This window comes from Hipposideros armiger, unplaced genomic scaffold (assembly GCF_001890085.2).
Source record: "Hipposideros armiger isolate ML-2016 unplaced genomic scaffold, ASM189008v1 scaffold_232, whole genome shotgun sequence".
NCBI classification, from domain to species: Eukaryota; Metazoa; Chordata; class Mammalia; order Chiroptera; family Hipposideridae; genus Hipposideros; species Hipposideros armiger.
This window is the reverse complement of record NW_017731582.1, coordinates 1,701,558-1,727,669: the sequence shown is the minus strand read 5'-3', so window position 1 is coordinate 1,727,669 and position 26,112 is coordinate 1,701,558. Positions and strand designations below refer to the sequence as shown.

General features: G+C 50.9%; 1 protein-coding gene across 3 annotated transcripts; it reads right to left on the bottom strand.

Annotated features, from left to right (window-relative positions):
- Nucleotides 1-1,090: 1,090 nt before the first annotated feature.
- On the bottom strand, nt 1,091-25,244 carry RCC2 (regulator of chromosome condensation 2). Of its 3 annotated transcripts, none has more exons than XM_019654904.1 (13): nt 25,041-25,244; nt 23,730-24,018; nt 18,090-18,183; nt 14,761-14,904; nt 11,973-12,104; nt 11,494-11,582; nt 9,526-9,640; nt 7,398-7,564; nt 5,910-6,090; nt 5,498-5,603; nt 4,580-4,652; nt 2,529-2,606; nt 1,091-1,842 (listed from the first exon to the last, which is right to left on the bottom strand). In XM_019654904.1, the coding sequence occupies exons 2-13, from the start codon at nt 24,009-24,011 to the stop codon at nt 1,738-1,740; spliced, it is 1,566 nt and encodes a 521-aa protein (XP_019510449.1). In that variant the 5' UTR covers nt 24,012-24,018; nt 25,041-25,244; the 3' UTR covers nt 1,091-1,737. The 3 variants fall into 3 exon arrangements, with proteins under 3 accessions (XP_019510449.1, XP_019510451.1, XP_019510450.1); XM_019654906.1 differs by having other exon boundaries at nt 25,151-25,166; XM_019654905.1 differs by lacking the exon at nt 25,041-25,244 and adding an exon at nt 24,572-24,809.
- Nucleotides 25,245-26,112: the final 868 nt, after the last annotated feature.

Below are 26,112 nucleotides of genomic sequence, written 5' to 3'. Positions count from 1 at the left end.
TCCACATATGGAAGCTTGAGTGAGAAATGGTGGTTTGGGGGTGATTTGGACAAATTAGGTTAGTATAGCAGAAGCTCTGAAGTGGCAGAGGCTTCTGCCCTGGACTCTACTGACAGAACACAGGACGGCAAAGATGAGCATGAAGTCAGACTAAACCTTACAAGGATGCAGGCCGGGCTCCTCACACAGGCCTTGGGACTGGCCAGGACAGACTGTTACATGCCCTGCAAAGGCAGAAGCCGCTGTAAGGAGGAACGGGGACGAGTAGGGGAAAAAAGCAACAACTGGATCATTTTTTGGCATTTTAACATCAAGACAATGACAAGTGGTAACAACAGCAAAGCAAAAAAATAATAAAAAGACCAATATTTAACTTTCCCATCCACCCAAGTCTCACACTGAAGTTCTATCCCCATCTCCCCCATAAGCACCACTGAACTAAAAAAATCTATTTTAAAGCACCCAAACCAGTCCAGACCCTCTCGAAACCAAGAGCCCCAGCCAGAGCTGTCGCCCCTCTTGGGTCCAAGCGAGAGGAGGGTCCCGGGAAAGGCACCTCGTAACTCATGCAGAGCAGCGCAACGCTGGGGCCGAGCTCGGGCAGGGGGCACTTGGCGGACACTCAGGTGGCAGTCGTAGCATCTGCGCTGACACACGGGGAAGGGGGACTTCTTCATAATCCCAACTATTTGGTACCACAGCCAAGCAAATGTGACCAGAGAGCTGGGTTAGCAGAACTGGAACCCGAGTCTCAGACCGGGCTGTTCCCTCAGGATCCAGCCAGTCGGGCGGACGGGGGAGATAAGGACAGAAGCACAAAGGCGATAAAGGCTGGTATGTAAGGGCTGGTCCTTCTTTGCAAGGACGCCAGAATGCACTTTTTACTGCTGGCTGATCAATCTCTAATGGCGAGTGGAGGCTGGCGAGCTGGCCCCAGCTCCTCAGGAGCCTTCAAGCCGGTTCTTGAACCAGATAACGTTGTTCCCCACGACTGCCCACTCCCCCAAGACCCCACTGGTTCCACGATCACCTGATTTTTTCACTTGGACTTCTTTTACAGCTAGCATAGATATAAATGGCTAAACACAGACCCCAGAGCCCCCACCAGGGGGGAAACGGCAGATTCTATTAATGTCGCAGCCAAAAGGCAGTGGGGCTTACAAGCAGCCAAGGGGGGAACAGAACAAAGCCGGCCTCAGCTGGTCTACAAGAAAAAGCGGCAAGGCATGACCCAGATGCTCCCAGAAGCACGCGGGCATGGTTTTGGATGGAGATCAACTACCAGGGACCCTCTTTTCCTAGATGCTGCTGCTTCCCATGAGGGACATTGTTTTTCTGAGTAAATCGTGACTCCTCTCCCAGGCAGCACTCACTCGGATCACAATGCTAATTACAACTGGAAAGGGGAGTTTTGAGAAGTATATTTGGGGGGGGGGGGGGTAAAAGAAAAAAACTTAAAAAAAAACCTAGCTTGCTCAAAGTTTCTGCCTTTTTATAGGAATGGTTAAGTCAACTATGAGCAAATATTTTAATTAAACATTGAGAGAGAAAAAACACTTTGGAAAGCATACAGAAAAGGTAGTTGACGTTGAATCACTTATAAAACGGAACCTCAGGGAGTCTAACAAAAATGCACCTTCGGTCAACTTTGCTTAAATTCCTCGTTTTGACTTCCCGTCCCAGTGCACATGGAAATGACAGCTGCCGCGAGGGGTGGAGTTGGCGACTCCGGGGCCATCAGAGGGTGCGGGGGTTATACTCTGGCAGTTTCTTGATCTTCTCTTTCTCGGTCTCACTTTCATCTCTCGCTATCACCAGGGAGTGCGAGTAGCCCATGGCAACCTGGGGGAACAAGTCAGCGTTGGTGTGCACGGGCGCACAGGCGCCTGTGTCACTGAGTGTGGGGCAGACAAGCCCAAGGCACACAACAAACAGGACACGAGTCAGCTGAGCTGGCAAACTGGGTCAATAAGAAGAAAAATGGAGGATTCCTGAAAAGCGCATAAAAACCCTTTACTAGAGGCCACTAGTCTCAATGTGACCTGTCACCAACACCCTGCCCAACCAAAGCCTTCCAGGCTGGAGATGGACGAAGGCCCACTGAGCAGGGCTTCCACACCAACTGTCAGCTGGGACTGGCGGGGCCTCATGGGTCACGCTCACTGTTCCCTCCGCCTCACTGGACCACGATCCCATCTTGTGAGGGCGCATGCCCCATCTGCTAGCGGCCTAGTGGACGTGACAGCGGAGCAGGGCCTCCCCACCACAGGGTGTGCAGAGTTGAGGGCAGGTACAAGGCGGATGTGACATGCACTCGCTCTGGAGCAAGTCCTCATTATGGCTGGGCTGAGGCTAGTGCCACTCAGGGTGAGAACAGCCACAAAGCCTGGCCAGCATGGCCGTTACCCATCAGAAAACTCCAGCACAGGCGGCAAGCTAAGACCAGAATCAAGCCAAGTGAGGTGTGCATCGGCACACTTTCTGCTTCCAGCGCCTTCTGCTGCTCGCTGGCACCGGTCTTCGCTCACCTGCTCTGTGAATATGCCATCCAGCGTCTTCACCTCTTGGGCTGCAGTGGAAGACTTGGGCTTGTGGTCCCCATAGCCCTGGAGAAGCAAGCAAAGGGGAAGCTCCTAGAACTGGGCTCACCGCGGCTCGGTCCACACAGGAAACAGGCCACCCACTCAGGGCCGCGGCCATGGCTGCCGGCCCCTCTATGACCGAGCCCCACTGCTCAGACACGAGGGCCAGGACAAATCAGCAATCTTTACCCACCGAAACTGCCGCCCAAAAGTGACCGATTTGTAACTTGAGAAATACCAAGACGCTAAATTATAACCTGTGGGGATTTATGTGATAACAGGTACCTTTTGGAGAGTGGCACTGGTGAGATGACACCATCACGAGCCCAGAAGAAATGGCAACTGCAGCCCTTCAGGGCTACAAGGTCACAAAGGACACCGGTTATCTATCTGCCCACCTTGCGGTCTGGAGACCGAATAACCACCATCATTATTAGTAATGACACTAGAGTCACCCTACCAGAGATAAAAGGCACTGGTCAAGGACTGCTTAGGGGGCAGTCACGTGCAAAGGCGTGGGGACGGGCGATTTCAAGGCCGGCAGACCGCTCGGCTCAAACAGCAACTCTCTCCCCAGCTCCATCCGCCACCAGGCCCCACGCCTCCTGCCTTCCCCTATAGTGAGTGATTCCTCCAAGGGCCAGGCCATCTTCCTACCCCCGAGACGCTGTCCCCAACTCTCATTCCTCTCTAAGTTTTAACGTTGATATTCAGTCTATTTCTTATAGGCCCTAAAAACATCCACCCTTCTCTAAGAACAGTTCACTGAAACTGGGCCAGGTTCAAACTGGGCCAGGTTCTCAGATCTTTCAAGGTTCCACATGGGGCCTGTCTCTGAAGGGGCCACCCTCACGTTACTGCACGTGGGGCCCCCTTGGAAGCTGCCAGACTAAAGGCAGGTGCCGAGCACCCAGGAAAAGGCATGTTTAGTCCTGGAGACGGCTCAAGGGGTCGGGCCCTTTCCCCCCTCCCCTCTAGCGCCCCACGGCAGGAGGAGAGAGGGAAGGGAGGCCGCATTCCCAGTGGGAAATACGAGAGCCAAGCTGAGGATCCAATTGCAATCAGAACAGGCAGCCCGTCAGGACGGGCGCCACAGCCCAGCTGCTCTTCACACGAGGAAACAAAACGTTAAGGACTCACCCAGCACCACAGCCTGAGAATCAGAGGCGTATGTGTGAGAAATCAAGAGCCATCAGTTCTAGTCCCTCAATAACGGAGATAAAAAGCTGGGAACATGGACTTAAATTTATTGAGGAAAATAAGGGAAGACTGTCCCCAAGTGACCCAAAGGCTGGCCTGACGGGACACTGCTCTGTGGAGCAGCGAGGGCTGCTGACAGAGCTACAGAGGTTGAGGACCCAGGGGAAACACCGATTCGATGGAAGCTCACCACCACCACTGGCCACAGGGCTGAACTCAAGGCTGTTCCTGCTGATTTGAACCCTCCTGGAGGGAAGAGCAGCCGCCCCCTTTCCTATCACCTTTGTTACACAACCACAGTTTATAAAACGGAGGGGAAATGAGACCTGAAACTTCCCAATTTCCGTATTACAATGTGGACAGAAAGGACTTGCACAATCAGGGTTTACCCTTGAACAATGCAGGAGCTGGAGCGCCGATCGACCCTGCAGTTGAAAATCTGTGTATGACTAGTCAGCTCTCTGCATACACAGACTCCCAACTGTGGGGTTACCCCTTGAATACAGGTTTGAACTGTACGGGTCAGCTAGACTGTGGGCCAGTTGATCTGCAGTCAGGTGTAAAAAATGCATGTTAAGTGGGCCCACACAGTTCAAACCTGCATTGTTCAAGGGTCAACTGTATGTGATGGGAGCAGAATCACCTTTGAAAGCCGATGTACCCAAAATGTAGGGAAAATTGCAGACCTTAAATGCAACAAGGGGGGGGGGAACGTTTTCTACAGTCTACGTAGTTTTAGGAGTCAGTTTCGGCGAGCACAGACTGGGTTCCCCCTCTTGCCACAGGCGCCGGCTTACCAGTTCCCCGAAGGTCGGTGACGGGCCCCAGCTGATTGTGCTCTCGTCCGCAGCCACAATGATGCTGCTCTTCCTGAAAACAGGCAGAGGCGGTCACCACCATGTCCAGCAGCCCGAGCCCAGCCACCACGGGTGCCTCCTGTAGGCTACCTGCTCAAGGACGTGTTATGACTTACTAGCTTTCAACTCAGTAAGTTCCATTAAAACTCCACGATGCTCTCACTTCCTAATAACACAGCACAGGCCCACGCTGAGGCGGCTCAGGCAGCAGCACCAGACTGTCCTGCCTTACCACCGCCCGGGGTTCTAGGGCTCTTGGGGGAAGGGCGGGGGCGGTCACTTTTGGGTGAAAAAACACACTGGGAAAACAAGCGACTGAATCAGGACTGAATCAGGATGAAGTGGGAACTTATTCTCAAGAATTTGACAATGACTTGGGCAGGGCTAGAGACTTGAGCAGATTAAAGCCACTCCCCCGCCGCCCCCCAACCTGGCCACTGATTAATGTGATTCAACTCCTCAACAAGAGGAACTAGACAGCTCAACAGGTAGCCTCAAAATAAACTGAAAAATCACTGACTTAAAAGAGCTTTTCTTCCCAGTGTGTCAGAGTAACTAAAATCCTACTGTATTTCCAAGTAAATGTAATTTTGAACCTGTAATATAAGCACTGTGCACAACAAACCTTTGAAGAAAAAAACCCTCCAAAAATGACTTTCTGTGAAGGCAGTGGAGTGAGTCATCTATTCTAAGACCCGCCACCCGCCTTGACAAGCACAGCCCCTCCCCTACTGGACTCCGGGATTTGGTACAGCCGATGCCCTGATAGGGACAGCAGAACCCTCAAGCAAAGAGGTGCCTCCCACAGCCCAGGAAGGGGACAGCTGTCCTGGCTCCTCGGGACACACTACCACATACCCACAGGCCAGGCTCCGGATTCTCCAGCCACAGAGGTCCTGCACGGCTTTCGGGTACATGGTAGATTCACGAGACGTGTTGGTGGCCCCCCAGAAAAACAGACCACCTGGAGAAAGACAAACAAGGTCCCTCTGTGAGCCGCTATATCACAAGCTGAATTTTCATCTTCCACAATGTCAACGAGAAAGGCAAGAGGACCGGGACCACCGAGCAAGACACTCGGCACCGTGACAGCAAAGGAGTGTTCTGTTCACAAGAACGCAGGGAGGATGCCAATGACATCAAGGCTCCCGGTCCTGGAAAAGGATGATGGCTGCGTGGCTCCCGTCAGAACACTGCTCTGCCAGAGAGGGAAAACCACAAATGGCTCTGGACACCTTCCTCCTGAGACCCAGACAGAGACGTCACTAACCCACTTCACTGACGGCAAAGGAGCAGGTGTAGCCGGCGTAGATCTGGGATGCCCCGCGCCCGGGAAAGTCAAACAGCTTCACCAGGCGGGGGACCATCTCGTCTTTCTGCTCAGCGTGGCCCAGCCGGCCGTAGCCACCGAAGCCCCAGGAGAAGACGCGCTTCTGGGAGTCCAGGACGAGCTGTGGGAGAAAACACAGGATGGGGACAGGCCTGCCAACAGCAGGGGACCTGGCGCAGTGGCGAATGGCAAAGGGGCTGCAACACTGTAGACAATCTGTCCCTGCCTCCAACAGGGAGAGGTGACAGGGGCAGGTGCAACAACAAAGACGCGTGCTGTTTTCTCTGCCAGAGACACTACTTTCTGTTCTTAATTATTATTTTAAGTCCCCAGTCTTTCCCTCCCCTCGTCAGAAGAGGTTATGTCTACAGAGCAGGCCGATGCAACCGTCTGCCTTGTTTTTCTTGAGACTCTCCACCCACGAACACACAGGTGACCGCCCCCCTGGTCCAGTGAACACACCAACATTTCAACACTTTAAAATTAGCTCTCTTCTTTTCTTCACAGTATCTTTGATGTTTCAAGTTTGAATCATGTGAAAGTACAACCTCTTAAAACAACTGGATGGAAGAGACCTCAGCAAGAAGACCTGATTTTACCTCCCCTGACTAGACTGTACAAAAGCGAATCAGTTTTTCGACCTGAAGCGACTAAAATCTCCTACTCCGAGTTGTTGTGCACCAGACAGGAAAGGAGCCGTGCCCGAGGACAGCCCGTCGGCTGCCACCAGGAGACCAGCTTGGTCTGACTCCCAGGACTGTGCTCTTTCAACAGAGAAGAGAACCATGAACTCAGGCATTCTCAGAAAAATAACTGTGAGGAGGCAACTATGATAGAGATACAGTAATACCTTGGTTTGTGAGCGTAACTCGTTCTGGAAATAAACTACGCGTATTGCAAGACATTGCCCATTTACCAAGTAAAAATGTATTAGAAATGTTTGCTCGTCTTACAGAACACTCGCAAACCAAGTTACTCGCAATTCAAGGTTTTACTGTAATTATATACAAAGTTTAGTGCTATTTATCTAAAGTGACCTTTAAGGAAACCACCTTAAGGTTTAGAAACTATTCCACGTCTCTAGTATGGGATACTGTCTATCCACCTAGAAGGATGCCCAAGATGTTGTTAGACAAAAGCCAAAGGCCGGAAAAGGCTTACTGTATGATCCCAACCCAAAACATCTGTGCGTTTAGCTATGTCTGTAGAAATCAAGAAGGAAGTTATTAACATAAGAATATTGCCGAGGGGCCAAATGAATGGTGCAAAGCCCTGGGAGGAAGAAGGGGGTGGGGGTGGGGCAGGATGCCAAGGATACCCGGGATTGGTTCTGGGACAAAGCCAAGTGCTGGGACACTGGACCATTTACACCCTCTCCATGAAGGGGACTCTGAGGAAGTGAGAAAAAGACAAATACTCAAGCCTTACCGTGTGGTTAGCACCACAGGCCACATCTCGTACAACCACGTTTGGGACTGGCAAAATCTGCCCATCTTTCGTCTTCTCGATGAAGATGGCCACTCGCCGAGGCACCAGCTCGCAGTCGTACTCTATCCGCTGCGCCCGGGCAATAAACTTCCCGTCCGAGTTATGTCCTGCAGCGACGGCAGAGCCGGTGGTCAGCAGCTGCCTAGCACACAGTGCCATTCACTGCGGTGACAGGCTGAGCACCTGCCCCCACCTGGCCGGTGGGGCCTCAGCAGGACACCTTTGTCAACCAAGGCAGCCTTCTCTCATCTGAGGCACAACCCAATTAGTGGGTCATGAAATCTATTTTGTGGGTTGAAACCAGTATTTTTACACCACAGGACAACTGTTTATAAGGAGGACATTATTTTGTGAGAATTTCTTGTATTTCTATGTTCAGACTGGGTTGCAATGTAGAATGTACTTTTTACTGTGGGCTGCAGACAAGAAAAGTTGGAAGCTACTGCTCAGAAGAAATGGTCTGTGCCCCACTTGGGGGCCTCAAGGAGTCCCTAGAGGGGCTAAGAACGGACAGAAAAGTTCAACACACCACCCCAGATTGCGTTCTTATGCATTACCAGTAACCTAAATGCATCACTATGGTTGGTAAAAGTTAAGTGGCACATTCTCTCTCTGCCTTGCCTGACCCAGTAAATGCACTGTGAGAGTGGGGGTAACCGTGTGTGCTGGTGATACCCTTGTCCAAGGTCACACTTACGTTCTGATTCTAAAAAGGGTCTCCCTGGATTTGGAAAATGAGATTGAAAACAGGTTTGAAAATAAGCTGGCAAGTGAAGAATAACTGATTCTATAGGTATAAATCAAGCCAATTAATCAATACCTTTTTCAGTGAGTATAAACTAAGCCGATGAGATTCTGCAGCAAGTGTTTCATGGTGACTGGTACTCAGTCACAGCGCAGTGTAAGTGTTAGCATCATTCTCTCCGAGCCCGTTTGATTTTCCCGGAAGGACATCGACTTGCTATGACAAGCCGCTTGTTTGCAGATCTGGAGCCACGGGCTGCAGGGGAGCCACACACGGTTCCGGAAGTAGACCAGAAACGCACTTCCCGTGTTTTGCACTTTCCGTGTGTTGCACGGGGGCTGGGGACAGCATGAAGGCCTGTGACTATGGAAACGGTTTCTCCAACAGTCTCTGGCAACTCCCTGGCAACCAGCACTGAATGTGCGTAAGGAGCTGTTCTTCCTTATTCACTTCTGACACGAGGTATATTTAGTTTCACAAAGTCACTGTTCCCTAAAGTCTAACTAAGGCCAGCGAGATGCTCCTAGTTCTATTTATACAGTCTTCCATCTGCCTGCTTTTAATGACGTGGAGCCCCAGCAACCCAGATGCGGGGGCTGACACGGATCCGGAGTGGCATGCAGCAAGGAGCCAGCAGAGGGCGCCCACGCACCACCTCCTACTCAGAAGGGACTGGGGTGGTGGGAAGGAAGGGGAAAAACACTGGTGTCAGATGGGAAAAGAAAATGGAGACCTTGTGAAAATAAGGACTGAGAGACATTTTCCACTTACTGAGAAGGCTTTCTGAGTTTTTCTTCTCTACTACTCAATGAGATATAAATAAATATGTTTTTGGATGAGTACATTCTGTTTAGGGATGAAAAGAGGGAGTCACTCTTATATGTGGCCTTTTTTTTTTTAAAACATGTGGTTCCTCAGGTATGTACTGGAAATAGCCACCAGGTCAGGGTTTCCAGAACAACCTTAATCTTGTGTAATTTCATCATTTTCAATAAAGACGTATCTTTAAATATGAAATGGCATGAAGGTGATTTGATTTTTTTCCACTTTGAATCCCTTTACCTATAAATGAACTCCCAAATCAGAAAAAAAGCATCTTTTGTCAGACCGGAGCCCTTTTTCTTTAAGGCAAGTCACTGTAATACTCCATGACCCTGTGAATTATGACACGCTGGTCCACCAAAAGTGAGATCCACTTAATGGACCAAGGTTATTATCTGCGATCAATTACCCACATTTCTAACACATGTGCAGCCCCACACTGACTTCTGGTTCTAAATATACAGTTAGATTACAGAGCTTTTAAAAAATATACTTCCATACCCAGCTGACCATATTCAGGGCACCCAAAGGAATAGAGGTTTCCTTTGCAGTCCATTATCATACTGAATTCAGCCCCACAGGCCATTTTGGTAATTGGCTGGCCGTTGTACATTATCTGAAAAGAAAAGACAGACTTTCAGATACATATATTTTTTGTTTTTAAAGATTAAAAAGCCTCTACCTCTCTGCAGGTTGGTGTTGAAACAATTACTAGGCTACAAAAGAAATTTAATGGACTCAACAGTTCTGAAGGCAAAAGCTTAGAATATATGTAAACAAACACCCCGGTGACCCCCACCTTCCCAGGAGTCAGGTTCAAAGGTCAATTGTGTCCCAGGTCTTTATAACTCTAACCCTCAAAAGGTCCAACACTGTGTGCCTCACACATCCTGGTGCCAAGTGAACGCTGAATTAAACAGACTGGTGTGGGCATGAGGGGTTAAAGAAAACAGAAACTAACACTTAACTCTCAAATCTCACTTTAGTCACCAGTTCAGTCCCAACTTTTAAATGAAAAGCTTTTATAAGTGTTACTGCCACCCAATAAAATGAACTGCTGTACATTCTCCTTTACCTCTGTAGAGATACCTGACCAATGGTGTTAACTGAAAGTGTGAACAAGAAATAAAAAGGTTCAAAATTACAAAGTTGGAAGACAGCAAGGGCCCTGAGTAACTCAACATGGGATCTGGAAACAAATCTAGATACCATATTTTGCCGTGTATAATGCACACTTTCTTTGACCAAATTTGTGAGGGAAAAATAAGGATGTGCGTTATACATGGGTAGTACTAATTCCATATCTATATAAATGTTTCTATTTCTTTTATTTATGCTCATGGGTTAAAAGTGTTAACTCTAGAAAACAATAATGATATCCGTATGCAAAACAATGCCCTGGAATACGATAATCGGTTTTGTTGAACTTTATGACAAACTTGCACGTCCAAGAGTTCTTGGCCTTCTATGATGCGAAAATATCGTAAATTTGTTACCAGTACAATTTCTTGTACCATGTTCAGAAATCAATGCTCAAATTCTTTTATAATACAAAAAAACAAGTACCTAAATGTAATAAAAACTTGAATTTAAAAAATTAAAGATTTTTCCCCCCTAAAGTTTGGGCCAAAAATGTGGGTGCGCATTATACACGGCAAAATACGATACTTAGAAAACTTGCTATTTATTGCATAGTACTCCATCTGGAAAGCCCCCTACCCTCCAAGCCAAGGGTACAAAGCAACAGCACTGCGGAAAGTGAGCGGTGGAACTGGAGGTGGGGTGGAGAGTCCGGCTCTGTCCACTGGTCCTTGGTTCTCTAAAAACCTTATATTCCGCTGTCGATTAACTGGCTGAGAAGATGGGAAAACTTCAAAAATCCTTCAACCACAGATCAACTTGGCCACTGTCTCTCTTTAAGACCAAGAAATCTGAGTCCCTCCATCACTGAAGCATTCATCAGACACTTACTAGCATTCTGCTGCCTTATTGTATTAGTTTATTTTTATGGTTATAAATCTCACCCCTCAAACTTAATCCGAAATTTCTTAGGACTAAGAGACCACCTAACTCCTATTTGTGTTCTTAACACCTGGCAGTCAACTTCATACAGGGTCAAATCTCACAATATTTGCAGATAAAGACAGATCACATCCATATAACATTTCTCACTTTCTTTAGGCTAGAATGGGCTTAAAGCAAAGCCTCTGTAACATTATTTAATTCAGGAAGAAAAACTGTTTTCAGGATATTTTTTCAACTGTGAACATTTATTAAACCTGTTTTAAAGACTATAGCTTGTGAATTCCACTCAAAACATCTAGATCCTGTTTTGTTTTTTTTTTTGGTTTTTTTAAAAATAAGGCATCAAGAGAAACACACAATCTCAAGCCAGAAAAATCAAACACAGAGGAGAAACAGAAGGCCGTCCAGGCCGAGGAGGGGGCGTGGCCTGGAGGGGGCAGGTACCTGTGCCGGGCTCGGGACCGCGTCTGTCTGGTTGCCGAGGCCCAGCTGCCCCATCTTGTTCTCTCCAAATGCAAACACAGAGCCCGTTTCTGGAAGGAAAGAATGATACCACAAAAGGGAAAATAACGCTGAGGGTTCTGAACCAGATTTGGAATCAAAGGCTCCAAAATAATATAAACAGCTCCTTTGCCAGGAAGAATGCAAGTGAGACGGTATTCCAAAAGGTGGTGGGGTGGATGGCTCAGAGCAAAACCACTTCACAGCAGAAACGCCCTCCGCACGGCTCTGGCCTCCACCCCCTTGTGGCCTCCCCCGCCTAAGGGTGAGGCTCTCATCTCACAGCCTTCCAGAAGCACCCACCCTTGCTCTCGGAGGCATCTTTCTGATTGTGACCAAGAGTCACAGGGGCAACTCTACCCCACCACCCAAGGTGGACCAACTAACCTCTTGACATTAAGAAGAAACCAGCCGTTCCTTACCTGTCAAGGCCAGGGTGTGGTTCCGCCCACAAGCCGCTGACACGATCACTTCGTGGCTGAGACCCTCAATGAGCCTGGGGGCTTCAACTCTCTTGGTGTCGCCATGTCCCAGCTGCCCCTTCTCATTTCGACCTGCAGATCGAGAGCAAGATGAAGCGGCAAGGAGAGACGGTGGCCAGAGCAGCTTCACAGGGTGAGCAGGACCCTCTCCAACGCGGCGGCAGAGAAGAAGGTGAAAGCTCCGGCTTCTCAGGCCAGCCTTCCGAGGCCTGCCTCATAGGGTCAGGGGACCAGGGTTAAGATACACAGGGCTGACCCCCGAGATGTCCCCACTGGCCGCCACCTATGTCAACTTCTCTGACCCTCTTTTCCGGGACCCACCGTGAGCACTCCCTACAGCTCTCTACGACCAAGGGGAACAATGGGAGAAAACGCTCTGTCCGGCCTGGACATCACACACGAGCAGAAAAGCTCATGGAAACCCAGTTCTCACTTCTCACAGTACCTGCTAGACAATTCCCTCCTTCTCTGCACTACGAGGCATATTTTAAGACAGCAACCAGTTCAACACCTGCCTCACAAGAAGTTAACTATTAATTACCTCAGTGCTCTGGGCACCTACTGTGGACCATTTGGTTTCTGCCTATCATGTCTCTTCCTTTTATGTGCCCTATAAATGAAGCTCACCGAACAGTGCCAGCCCCACCACCTACCGATGACCCTTCAACAGGACCCTTGGCCACATGGACCCCAGTGATGGACAAAAGCCAGACATACTCTGAACTCAAGCTTGTCTCTGGAGCGGCGCCAGCTGTGGGGTCAGGTGGCAAGGAGGCCCAAGGAGGCGACCCGGCTGCCAAGTCTCCTGCAGTAATGCACGGTCACTCAGGCAAAGCCCTTCGGCTCCAAAGCAGACATGGTGAGGTGGGTGGGCCAGAAGGGGCCTGATATCCCTACACCTTCCTTAGTTTTCAACACCGGCCACAGCACTTCCAAAACAGAACAACTCAATGGGCCGCTCGCAGGTCCCTCTGGCTAGGAGTAAAACCACACTTGCTACGGAATACTTTGGGCGATTTGGGGAGGTTTCACAGGGCCAAAGTGAGGGCAATGGGGGAGGGGAGGAGGGTTGCACCCTTCCCCAACAAGAAACTTTTGATCTTTAGGTCATGGAACCACGAAGAGCAGGCCCCCTAAGACGAGCACCATCATCCTGGAGAGGGCTTGGGGAGTGAACGGCCTCTGATTACCTGAGGAAAACCATGCCTGCACATGCACTCTGACTTCAGCTCTCTGGAGCGGCAGACACCAGCTCCCCAAGTTCAATGTGAAAGGCACGTTAAACACTGAATAAGTGCTGGGCGCGGTTTTTCGGCCCCTAAGTGGACGGCAGGTGCAGACCTTTGTGAGTGCTGCCATACTGATGTTTCTGGACGCTGGACAAGGCCCCTCACCTTTAAGAGCGACTAACAGTGGACCCGTGACGTCTCTACTGGCACATCACCCCCGCAGCACTAAGTCTGCTCATGGGGACATAGCTTTGTCCTGGAACCTTTAGAATCACTCCCTGCCCACAGGGTCAGCACAGGCAACATTTTTAGAAGCACCACGTAAGTGAAATTCAGTAAAGAGATCAGAAATAAGATATTTAAAGTTCAACACTCTGCCAGACTGCTGCATTCAGTGCTGAAACACTGCGAGGGATGCTGTGGGGGAGGGGCATACCTCTACGCCAACCGGGAGCAAATGAAAATCAAGGCAATGTCAGCATGTCATCAAGAGACTACACGGCGTAAATTTGGGCCAGACACACTTGTTAGCTTTTTTCCAACTGAATTACAAAATTAGCAGAGTGCAGGGAAGACAACAGATGTTAATATATTTGGACTCTGGTAGAGCAGCTCATGAAATTGCAAAAAAAAATGATTCAAACAGACTGAAATAAAAATGCAGTCACGTGGATAAAAGCTAGCCAAAGGACCAGAAACAAAGGGCAGGGACAGATGCCAACACACCCAGCTGGAGGAAGAGTCCAGGAGCTATCAGGAGGGCATGGGGATAAATTGAGCCTTAGTACCTGGATTAATGATCTGCAAGAGGAAAACGGGCAGCAATGCATGGAAGCCCTCTGCCGGGGACACTGAAACGGAAGGGAGCTAAACGCAAGGACGGGACCTACCTCCCAGGTACCCAGGCGAGGAAATCCAGCAGCAGGGAAAGCAAACTCAGAAAAAGTAAACTGTCTGGGGAAATAGAAGAAGAAACGGACGAAACAGGCAATGAGCTACAAAACCTGCAGACCTGTGCGATTCCCAGAAACAGCCACAGGACTGCAGAGACGCAGAGGCTGATGTTATGATGTAGCCATTATAAAAGCCGGAGGCATTTAAAATGGCAAGAACAGAGGGCTCACATCACACTGCTGCAAAACAAGAACAGGGAGGGGGGACTGTCTGTTGGGGGGACAGCAGGCCTAAAATAGTGTCAGTTCAAGGCACCTCGGTATCAGAGAGATCCAGATTCAATCAGGATGTTCAGGAAAAAGTTGCTTAAAGAGAACATTCAAAGAATCAGGGGGCTATGCACAGACCAAAAAAATGGCAGCAAAGTGGAGGAAGGTGATGTAGTTCTAGGGCACAGATGAGACTACTTGGGAATCAGAAAGAGGAAATGTGGACTGCAAATAAGGGAGCACTGACTTAGAGGGGAGGTGCAGAAGGAGCAAGTCAGCCCCGTGGGGGACCGGCTCCAGCATCACCCCAGAACTCAGCCTGAGCTCAGTACTTACCCCAGCTCCACAGCTTCCCTTCTGTGGTGATGAGGAGGCTGTGGGCAGCGCACGACCCCGAAACCACTGTCCGCACCCGGACCCCCGACAGGCATCCATATCTATGGGGCCCCCACAAATTCTGACCAAGATTGCGGTAGGCAGCTGCAAAAAGAACAATGCAAATTAAACAGCCGCAGTGACAGGTGGGTGAAGAGCACCCCCAAAAAAATCACTAGCCACAAAGGGTCCACTCTTCTATGGTTCCCCCACGGGGCCACCTCTAATAAACTACCCCCAGCTGGTGCAAACCTAGTCCGTGGCCATGTAGGCAATCATGTCCCACCTCCTCTGGCCCCAACCCACGCGGAACTCAGACCCACATACAATGGCTACTGAGCATGTCCACCTGCAGGTGGCCAAAAGGCTGGGTGCTGTCCCTCCTGTGGCCCTGTCGGGGTGGGGTGCCAACCTGGGAAAGCTGGCAGTGGAGCCGGCATCTCCCTTACCCTCTTCACCTTCCCATCAGCTGTCCTGCAGCCAGAAGGCTCTTGGAGCAGAGTGAGCGCCCCATGCTCCCCAGAACCTCCCTCCCTGCGAGTCTACAGGCCTTTGGCAGGAGGGCTCCAGCTCACACCGCCGCCCCCACAACCAATCTCCCGCCATTTGGTCGGCTCTTTCTCAGGGGTCCCCTTGTGTTGGCGAGGTCATGGCCACTTGCCTTTGCCCATGGATTCACTCCCCCAGAATGCCCCTCTCTGCCTCTTGCTTGTTCTTCAAACCTCAGGTCAAGCACCCACTCCTCTGGGAAGCCCTTCCTGCCACATCCATCCCCCTTTTTAACTCGTCGCTCCCTGTACCCCAGCGCCCCATGAATCCTGTTACAGCACTTACCCTATTGAACTCATGTGCCTGCCCACTGCACTGACCATCCAGGGGACTCACCATGCCTGGCGCATGCTAAGCTTTCAGTAATGTTAGCAGGAGCATGGGAGGGAAGAAATAGCCTCCTCCTTTAAAATCCTCACTTCGTCCTATTAGTGGATGGGGCATGGCCAGTTTTTTGCTTAATATTTTCAATTTGGGGCTCAAGGATAGAAATATAAGCACATTTCTAGGCCTCTGGTGACTATTATGAAATGCTAGCCACTGCCAAGTCATTTGTGTCAGGTTGATCAAGAGATGGCAACTGACTGAAAGGCTGATTTCTCCATGAATTTTCTGGGTCCGTGGAAAAGTATCAGTAAAATCGTTCAGTGTCAATCCCACCGGCCTGCACCCCACCAGCAGAGGGTGCCAACTGGGTCCTCTCATTTAGTGACAAGGGGCTGGTGGAGCCCAGGACAGTCTGAATTCAGGACTGTAAGTCACAATGTCACACCGTGACAGCCCCGAGCTTCTCCACCTGAAAACACTCATCTACTACCAGAAGGTGGACAGACAAACCAACAACTTCCTGGGAAAAGGGCAAACCAAAAACGATAGCCTTCACAGGTTATACTAAACTTCTTTAAAAGAAACCCAATGCATGAAGGCAAAATGAATGCTAGCATGATTGGTATGTGCCACCTGTGAAGAGCATGGACACTGCAGTTAAAGGTCCCACAGTTGACCCAGCTTGGCTAATTAGACCCATCTCACGGGTGGGTAGACGCTGATTTGCCAAAGCATGTTACCTCTAACAGTGCCAGCACCCAAGACGTCATCAGACCAGGAGAGGCAGGCTTTCTCCTGGCCTTCCGAAGAACCCCGGCAGAGTGATCCAAGTCAAATTAAATGGCCGGCAGCAGCCCCGGGCCCCTTGGGCAGGCTGGCGGTCATGAATTCCTGTGGCCGTGGCCTGGTCCTAATCAGAGAGGGAGCATGGATCTGTGCTATCTTGTAAATGAACAAGGCTTCGTGCTGCCAATTTTACAAGCTCCATGGCGATGTGCACCCAAGGGCTCTCCCAGCCCTTGCTGAACACCAGCACACTCCAAGGATGACCAGAAACTGGGAAAGGTTAAGGAGGGAGGGGCAATCGTCCTTCCCGTCACGTCTGGCACCACTGGGAAAACAAATCCTGCCTCCTTTCCCTTAATGTCATGGAGGGCTGAAAGACACTTAAAAATACTTTAAAAAGCTTTTTAAAAATTATATAAAAAGTTCAGAGGGAGACAAATCAGGGAAGCAAAGGTGGGCATGAATAAGACAAAAAAGCACTCTTACAATGAGCCCAATGAGGGCAAAATTCCTTCAACTAGAGCGTGGGAGCCATATTTAACTCACAAGGCAGCTTTCCTACTTTCTGAGCCTCATCTGACACCCGCAGGAGGCAACCCAGGCCCTGCGGCCGCTTCCCACTGGAATTTACCTCCCTCTCGGGGCCCAAGAGTAACTGAGTGGGCCACTCATGTGAAGAGCACCTTTGAGAAAAGATGCCACACCTGCCCAGGGCTGGCAGCTTAGGTCATCGTGCACCAGGTGGGGTTTTCCTGGTGACACCAGCTGCCAACAGGACTCAAACCCTAAGTCTGGGCATTTGACACAGCGGAAGGAAATGGGTCAGACCCACTTCTAACTCAGCTGGACCCCGAGTAAGCGCTGCTGCGACTCCTGTGCTTTTCATGGAATAAGATGCTCTCCAGCAGCCGTCTTGAGGCCTCAGGGAGTGTCAAGGCGCAAATATTTGCTCACTGGGCAATGTTGGAAAGTACTTTGGGAATCTTTCCAAATGAAATCAAGAAGCCATAAAATGTGGCACTGTGCCAGCCTCACTTTTCTGGGAGGGGCCAGTACTCTCTGGAGGAAAGATACCAATTTTCTAAAAGCATTTGGGGACTAAAAAGTTACTTCTTAGGACTTCTCTGCTCCCCCAGCTCCAGACTGTTACTTGCTCTGTCAAACCAGCTCCTGCAACTATCTGGCAGCTTGCAAAGAAATGTGGACTCTTCTGAAATGTCTAACAGTTTGACATCTGACATGTGACAAATGTCTAGGACACTTTGACATCCCACAGGACCAGCCTCTTCATTTTCATGAAAATAAGTGACATGAGAAAGAAGATGGGGAAAAGGTGTCAATATTTATTTGAGGCTGCTATTTCTATTTTTCTGTTTAATCTTAATAGAACTGGTTTTTTAAAAGAATTGGGAAGTGAGAGACTTGCACAAGACCCAGGTTCAAATCCAGCTCCGTTACTAGAGTGGCTGTGTGGCTTCAGGCAAGTTACTTGGCGTCTCTGAACATTTTTGTAGATGAAAAGAATACCTACCCTGCAGATGGTCACCAGAATTACATTGGACATCTAATACATAGGAAGCACTCAATAAATAGTGACTTCTGATATTTTTAGAAATTGTTTCTCATACCTTGTTGTTTAGGCACTTCTTTTCGACCAATCAAGTCCCAGTTGGTGGCCCCAAAAATCAATAGCTGTCCTTTGCACTTAGACCCTTCAAGTTTCTACAGAGAGAGAGAGAGAGAGAGGAAAAATTAGCTTGCAATGCTGCTTCTAGCTTTCCAAGTCTGTCCAATGAGAGCAGGAAACAAAAATAATTCACTATTAACCAGCGGAAGAGGCCCAAGGTACTCACCACCTCGTTGCCCTGCTGCTCACTGCTTATTCCCCGGGGGCTTATTTTTATCCTTTGAAATATCTTTTGCAAAAAACTAAAAACTAAAAAAAAAAAAAAAAGAAAAAGAAAAAAAAAAAGCCAAATGACATTCCTATCCTCTACTCTGCAAACTGCCCTCTGCAGGTATTTTCAAGAGGCCTGCTGCTATCTCACCGGGGAGGATTAAAACCAGATGTCCTAGAGGCCAAGTCTATGGTTCCCCACCACCAGCGTGGCACTCCACACGGACTTCAGGCTTAGGAGCCTGTGTCATCTCTGCACAGTAATTACACCAGTACTTTCCCATTGTTCCTCCATGTGCTGCCCACCGTGCCAGGAGCCTGTCTGTGGAGAAGGCATCTCAGCACGGAGCTCAACTTCTCCACTGGACGAAGACACCGGACAGCATGGGCGGGCTGGGCAGATCTGACCCTGGTGGCCTTGGATGGGCTCATCCTCACTGTCGGCCTGTAAGCCGGAAATCAGTGGTGACTGGAACAAAGAGCCACCTGGGGCCGGGCTGCGTGGAGGGAGGCTGTGGTTCCCAGCCAGTGGATTTTGTCATCATCACAACACAGACCCACACAGACCATCATTAAGGCCACATTCTCGGCTATCAGTGAGAATATGTGCCACTTTTTAGGCCACTCTCCAATCCTGGGTGGGACTCATTAAATATCTCAGCACTTTATTTCTGAAATGCCCAAACACGCTTTTTAAAATAGATTGTTAGTCAAAGGTTCACTTGTGAACTATCGCTCAGTCCTCCTGGGCAAGGGAAGCAGTGGCCTCCCTCTGTTCTCACCCTGTGCATCCTCCTCCCGGGACAGAAGGAAAGAGGTTTCTTTCTGTTTACAGGACTGTTCTTGGAAAGCATAAAAAGGCCAGACAGCTCCAGATCCAGTCACTCTAACCTCTACATGGTGACTGCCCTGGCGGGGATGCTTGGCAACACGGTGTGTCATTTGTAAGATGAACACATCTTCACGATGAATGATTCCATCTCTTCGGGATCTCTGTGTGGCCCAAACCTGACATCACAGCACCCCACAGTACAGGTCCTGTCATGCTCGCCTGCTTGGCCACGTGTCCATGGCTGGAGGAAGCTGGTCTGTCCACAGGACACTTCTGGCAGTCAGCATGCGAAGGGGAAATGAACAGCCAGGAACGGAGAAGGACTTGGTCGTGTTTAAATTATTTAGAGAACGGCCTTAATTGGAGGGTAGACCATCCCTGCGGCACCCAGACTCAGATTACTTGAATGGGAGCCTAGTTTCCCCTGGTTATCTCCCCTTCTTTAACTGGCTAGAACATTCTAAAGGTCTACTGCAGAAGACGAAATGAATGGCAGCCAGTGAGTTCTGCCAACCTCCCCACGGAATGAGCAGCCCTGGGTCTCTGCCATGTCACTGACTTGCTCTCCACTATTCCTCAGGTCCACATGGAGGGGGCAGCAGGCAGGGGAAGGAACGAAGGTACTGTGGCATGAGCTGCCAGGCCACAGAATGGTGGGAAAAGGGGTCTGGAATGATGCCACCTCAGGCCTGGCAGTCCCCCTCCAGGCGGGCAGAGGGCTCCAGGGTACCCTGTGCTGCACTGTTCACCCCTCAACACTGAGATGTAGTCACTACAGCAAGTTCACCAGTGCAGTCGGCCACTGCAGAACCTGCAGCTCCGTAAGAATGCCAGAGCTTGCGGCAAGCCCTGGGCAGGAGTAGGGGTCTCTGTGACCTGGAGATGCCAGCGTCTGCAGTGGCCAAGGGCTTATGGACACTGGCCCATCAAGCCAACTAAGCCTTTACACAAAAATCCAACCTTTCTGACACCAGGTACTTGTAGAAAACCTTGCTAAATTGGTAAATTGCGTCCACTGCCAGTGACAGTGGCCTGATTCCTAGGAAGGGCTGTTAAGTGTTTGTTATCTTATCAGGGTTTTAATGTCATGGAGCTTAGATCCTCACACATCAGATGGAGTTGGCTGACTAGTTCAGTGCTATTATCTATACAATTGTTTGCTGTAAACCACTTACCTTTATTTCTCTGTAACTTAATTCTTTCCTCTATCTTCTATGAAATGAAAAACCCAAAATAAGTGGAACTCCTAACAACCCTTAAATCACAGCCCATGCCCCTCTTTGTCCAAGTGGGAGAGACGCCAGGTGCCTCCCATCCAGATGCCCTCCAGTGATGGCTGTCAGAGCTGAGACCCTCCCAGGTGGAATCCAGCTTTCACTGATAGACCAAGGACCAAGAGATTGTTGTTGTTTTTTTTCTTTTTAGATGAACTCAGTGTCTGCGGTACTGCATGTGTCTAAAGGTCAGAGACAATGAACAAACAGTCTCCCCTGCAGGATGAATGAATATCACTCCACCTTGCCCCTCTGGACAACCTGCTCTTATAGCTATGATGAGATGGACAGCCCCAGCAGAAAAATGCACTGAGCTTCTTCAATCAAGAAAATGGGGTTTCTGGTCCAGAGCGAGTTCTGAATTATTGCCCAAGTGCAAGGAGCATGTTGATGAGGCCGAAAGTCAACCTTTAACATACATCCATTTAGAAGACTGCTGCTCTCGGTGGAGGGAACTGTTCAGAGAAATGCCACAGCAACAACAAATTCCCTAATGGGCTTTCAATGCAAACAGACTTCAAGTTTGGTTTCCAGCTGCATTTATTGGATCCTTTCGGGTGGGGCAGATTTGTCTCCGGGTCTACAAAACCTCTGCAACCCAACACTGAAAAAACTAGAACGACCTGGACAGCTTGTGACACTCGCCTATCTTCCAGGACTATGCCCAGGCTGTCTGCTTTACCTACAGGGTTATGAAGTTCATGGGGAACTCAGGCTGCATCAACTCTAGACCATCATAACATGCAGACATCATAATATCACATCCTACAGAACTACATATAAACCCAAGGTCCTTGGAGAGAGCATTTTCCAAGGCTGAAATCCTAAGTATGTTTTATAGAAATGGTATGGAATAAGATGTATAAACAAACATCTTTTACTTGAGGCAGCTTTGCCCTCAACCATACATATATCTGGGGTTCCTCTTTCACAAGCCCAAAGTCTGCAGCTCTGAGTTAACTAAAAGCAACATCGTATCAGACAAACTCCTGGCAGCTGTTCTCACACAAACCTTCCAGCAGCCCTGAACAGTGGCGAGGCTTGCAAAATTCTCAGTAACAGCCTCTTTCTGAAACAAGCCAGGGACTGCCGCTGGCCTGTGGCAGCAGACAGGATCCCCAGGACTGCTTAACAGGCAAAGACCTTGTGTTTCGAGTCCAGGAACCTGGGGCCAGGGACACTGGGCAGGAGGCCACAAAGGACCGGCCTCGACCCTGGACCTGTCAATGGATGCTAATAAAAACTTACAACTTGGGGGTGTGCACTTTCCGTGAGGCATAAAAGAACATCATTTGTTGAACCTTCAGTCTCCTGAGCCTAGGATGGTGTGCTGGCCAGTGCGAAGAAAACTGCTTCAACAGGCCCTCTTTGTTTTTTAAGGGGGTGGGGAGGGGGTGTATAGATGTGAATATATATACGTGCATGTCTGTCTCAGGAATTTAAAAGACATGTGAGATGTAAAACAATAAACTGCAAAGGACGCCTATGCCTCTCACTAAAGACTAAGAACCGTGCCATTCCCATCAGACAAGCAGCCGGAGGGGAGCCTGGTGCCCCTTTGCACACACACTCTCCATGGCTACCTTCTTGGGTGAATCCCAGCACTGGGTAAGAATCTCTTACTTCCTGACAACAAAACTCACTGCTTACTAGGTCAATTGTCAACACACTGGATAGAGAACACAGCGGCGGCAGAGCCCACCTGCCTTTCTTTTCTGTTCCCTAACACATGGCGGACACAGGAGAGCAAATGTCTGGAGCCTCCCAGAGGATGAGTACTCAAAGGAAAAGAGTTCCTGTGCTCCAGTGTCTCAAGGCTGTGGCCATTTCCCTGGCACTGGTCTCGTCCCTGACTCTGGATAAGCCATTTCAGTGACATGGGCTCCCCTTCACTTCACACTCCTCCACCATCCAACATGTTGAACATTTCACTGGGAGGGCAGTTATCAAGCAAACATCTTCACAGGAACAACTGCAGGGGCGTAAGGATGACATAAGAAAACACCTGGGCCCTGTAGAAATCCAGCCCCATGTGATCTGGGGCTAAGCCCTTAAATTCTGTGCCCCAGTTTCCCCATCTATAAAGTGGATGTAGAAATGCATTATTTTTAACCATTTAAACATAAGCACTCCTCTGGAGAGAAGCACTCTGGTGCTGTTAACCCTTACACACCGTTTTAGGAGAGCAAAGGACCTCTCCAAGATGTCAGGCTCTAGACCCTAAGTGGAAGTGCTTACCCTTTTGGGGTTATCTGAGAATCTGGTGAAAGCTTTGACCCTCTCCTAAACCCCTGTCCGACACTAAACTTATTGGTTTTCAGTACCACAGACCCAGGTGAAGATCTCTGGGTCTGTAGGGTTTTGCAGGCACATAAGTTGAGATGGTCACTATCTCAATTTAAGATCTGAAGGCCCAACTCTCCAACTCTAATGAGCCAATTCAAGCCCACTGAGACCACGGAAGACGCTTCCTGCCCGTGGGGTTGGGAGGGGCGGCTACACAGAGCCCTCACCCAGCACGGCGCGTGCCTTTGGACCCCCCAAGCAGCGAACAAAGCCTAAACATCTCTCAAAGGAGGGGGGGGGGCTTCCAGACTTCCAGGAGGGGGGGCTCTCCAGAGCATGCGCCCTCGCACCCCGCCCCGGCGCCGGCCGCCCCCGCCTCTCCGGCGGCGCGAGACAGCGCAGGGCAGTAAGAGGCATGCGCGGCGGCCACCAGGCCCCGCCCCCCCGGAGCGCCGGAGCCGAGGCGGCGGGAACCTCAAAGCCCCGGCACAAACCGCCGCTCCCCGCAGCGCGATAGGGACCCCCTACCCCGCGGCGTCCGGACGGACCAGCAGTCGCAGGAGGCGGGGGACGGCCGAGAGCACGGGGCCTTGCGCCCCGTGCGCGCATCCCCTGTCTGGGCCCGAAACAACTTGCAAAAGTCTCCCTTCCCGGGGCGGAGGGGGAGGGGAGGAGGAGGCAGGCGGCTCGAGCGGCGCCGGGGGCGGGGCCATGACCCCCTTGCGCGGGCGGGCGCGGACTCCGGCCGCCCCTCCCCCGCCGAGGGACCCGGGGCTCGCGCGCCCCAACGGCCGCGAGGGCGGGCGGCGCAGGGTCGGCTGTGCTGCCGCCCGCGCCCGCCTCCGACCCGCGCCCCTTTGTTGTGTGACGGTGGCGGCGATGATTCAGCCCGAGGCCTTCGCCGGCCCCGCCGCCCCCGGCCGGGATGCGCGCAGTGGCGTCCTGCGGCCCTCTTCCCCGCTCCCGGCCCCGCACTCACAACGCGCTCCTTGGTGTGCTCGGGCTCGGTGATGATCACCGCCGCGCCGCCCGCCTTGGTCGCCGCCGGCCGCGCCGCGCGCTTGCCCCCGCCGGGGGCCCCGTCGAGCTCAAGGCCGTCCTCGTCGCCGCTGCTGCCGCCGCCGCTGCTGCTGCTGCAGCGCTCGGGCCGCTCGCGCTTCCTGCCGGCCAGGCCGCCGCGCTTCCTGGGCCCGGCGCGGGCCGTGCCGTTGCCCGAGCTCGGCTCCTCCCAGGCCGCCGCCGCCGCCTTCTTCCTGGGCATGGTCGCGCTGGAGGAGACACGGGGCAGCGGCGCACAATGGACGGGTTATAAACTGCGCGGGGGGAGGGGTGCGCAGCCGAGCCACCGGCCTCCACTTCCTCCCCTGCCCTCCCCAAAGTGGCGGCCGCGGGGTGGGCGGAGAGGGGGTGAGCCGGGAGGAAATCGCGCCCCTCCCGGGCCCTGGCGCGCCTCCTCCGGGGAATCCCACACGGGAGCCCAGGTCCCCGACTGCAATCCATTTGGGGAAAGGAAAGAAATGGAGACCCCGGCCCATCCTCAAGTTAGGTCTGTCTACGTCGCATCACAATTGCAGCCTGGTCCCCAAAAAAGTAAAGGGAAAGAAAAAGGAGCCACTGATCCCCTAGGTTCTAATTAGAGAAGGCTTCGGGACACTTCTAAGATCCTCCTGGCACCTCCGGTCGTGAAAGCCCCCTCCTCTCGGCACCCCACCTGCTGCTTTTGTCTCCGAGCCCCCCTCCCCAAGCCCGCCCAATTAAATGCACTTCTCTCCGGCCCCCCTGCCCGAGCCCCCAATTCCGCCCCAGCCTAGGGGTTCCGACCTCAGGTTCTAATTAGCCGAATCCCTCTGGGTGGGCTGCCCCCGACGAGGGGGGGGCGAATAAAGCCGGTCCCCAGCCCCAAACACCTGCTCGCACAGGCACGAAAAATAAAAACTTTAATGGTGCCCAACTCTCCGGGTTCCTTCCCGAACGTGCGGCCGGGCCGATCCCTCCGATCCCAGCTACAAAGTGCTCCGCTCCGCGGCTACTTTCCCCCAGCGTCCCTGCGCTTTCGCCCTGTCTGCTTTTTTTTTTTTTTATTGATTTTGAACAATGGGATCTCTGTCTGTCTCCGATTAAACCACGTGGATCCGCCTTCCTTCCCCTTTTTATTCATTCAGTCCCCCAACCCCCCTTCTTCTGGGTTTTTTTTTTTTTTACCTTTTCTCCTTTAAAAAAAAGAGGAAAAAAAAAAACTTTCCCAGATCCCGCAAACTGATCATTGTCGATTTTGATTTTCAGCCCCTACCTGGTTGGAGTGATGAGAATCCCGAGAGAAAAAGGAAGAGGAGCAACTAAAAGACGAACCGGAGGGCTTTTTTTCTCCCCCGGCCCAGACTAGGGCTCCAGCCCACTCACCAGATACACTTAAAATGTAAATACGGGCTTCCAGAACAAATGCTACAACACAAAACAGAAACACATGTGCTGCCGGGCTGCAAGCGAGCGCGCGGCGGGGCGGGATGCACGGGGCCCGGGGCGCGCGCGCCCCCTGCCGGCCGGCGGACCCCGCGGCGGTCGGGCTCGCGCCCGCGGGACAGACCGGCCCGCTGGAGCCTGCGCCGGGCGCCACACCGCCAGACTTCACTCCCCGATCCTGCGCGTTTCAAAGGCCGCGCAGCTCGCCTTTGCCCTTTTACGCAGCGCGTCCTGCGCGTCAGAGATTTCTTTGGGGTTTGGGAGAATGTTAGATTGTTTTTCTCGGGCACGTCTAGACAGGTCACCTGAGGACACTCGCTGGAAAATAGTTACTTTCCTCACGCCTCCGCCAACAAGGGACTTGCCCTAATTGAGTGATTGGAATGAAACATGAATACAATTTGAATAATTTTCTCCTGTGCAGAGAAATGCTGGGTTTTTTGTTTGTTTTTTTGGGGTTTGTTTTTGTTTTTTGCCTATGGTTGTGACCCCAGTATGTAGCAAGGTGCTGTTGCACGGCAGAGTTACATGAAGGTTTGCTATATTAGTGAATTAATTAGAAGTTAACTTGGAGGCCAACGATGCACTCAAAGCCAGTTTTGATGGAAATTTTTTATCTTCTGACAAATATTTACTGAGCCCCTGGTACAAGCAAGACACACAGTACTAGGTGCTGGGTATACAAAGCTAGGGGACAAGGTTTCTGTCCTAGTGAAATGCGACGTCTAAAGGGAAAGAGACGTGAACAAGTAATTACACGTGTGATAAGTGATAGGTTCAGGATATGCTACCCCAAAATATGGCACCTTGGCATATGGAATATTTTAAGCTGAAGGAGTTTTGAGAAAATGGGAGAAGCAGAAAGGTCACTCTAACCCCTCACCCCACCCTTAGCCCATCTT

Excerpts from the sequence above, each read along its gene's own strand:
- RCC2 (XM_019654904.1), bottom strand. The coding sequence starts at position 24,011 with ATGCCCAGGAAGAAGGCGGCGGCGGCGGCCTGGGAGGAGCCGAGCTCG. Across the intron at positions 18,184-23,729 it reads AGCACACCAAGGAGCGCGTT|AAACTTGAAGGGTCTAAGTG; the intron begins GTGAGTGCGGGG and ends CTCTCTCTGTAG. Across the intron at positions 2,607-4,579 it reads CACCGACCTTCGGGGAACTG|GGCTATGGGGACCACAAGCC; the intron begins GTAAGCCGGCGC and ends TTGCTTCTCCAG.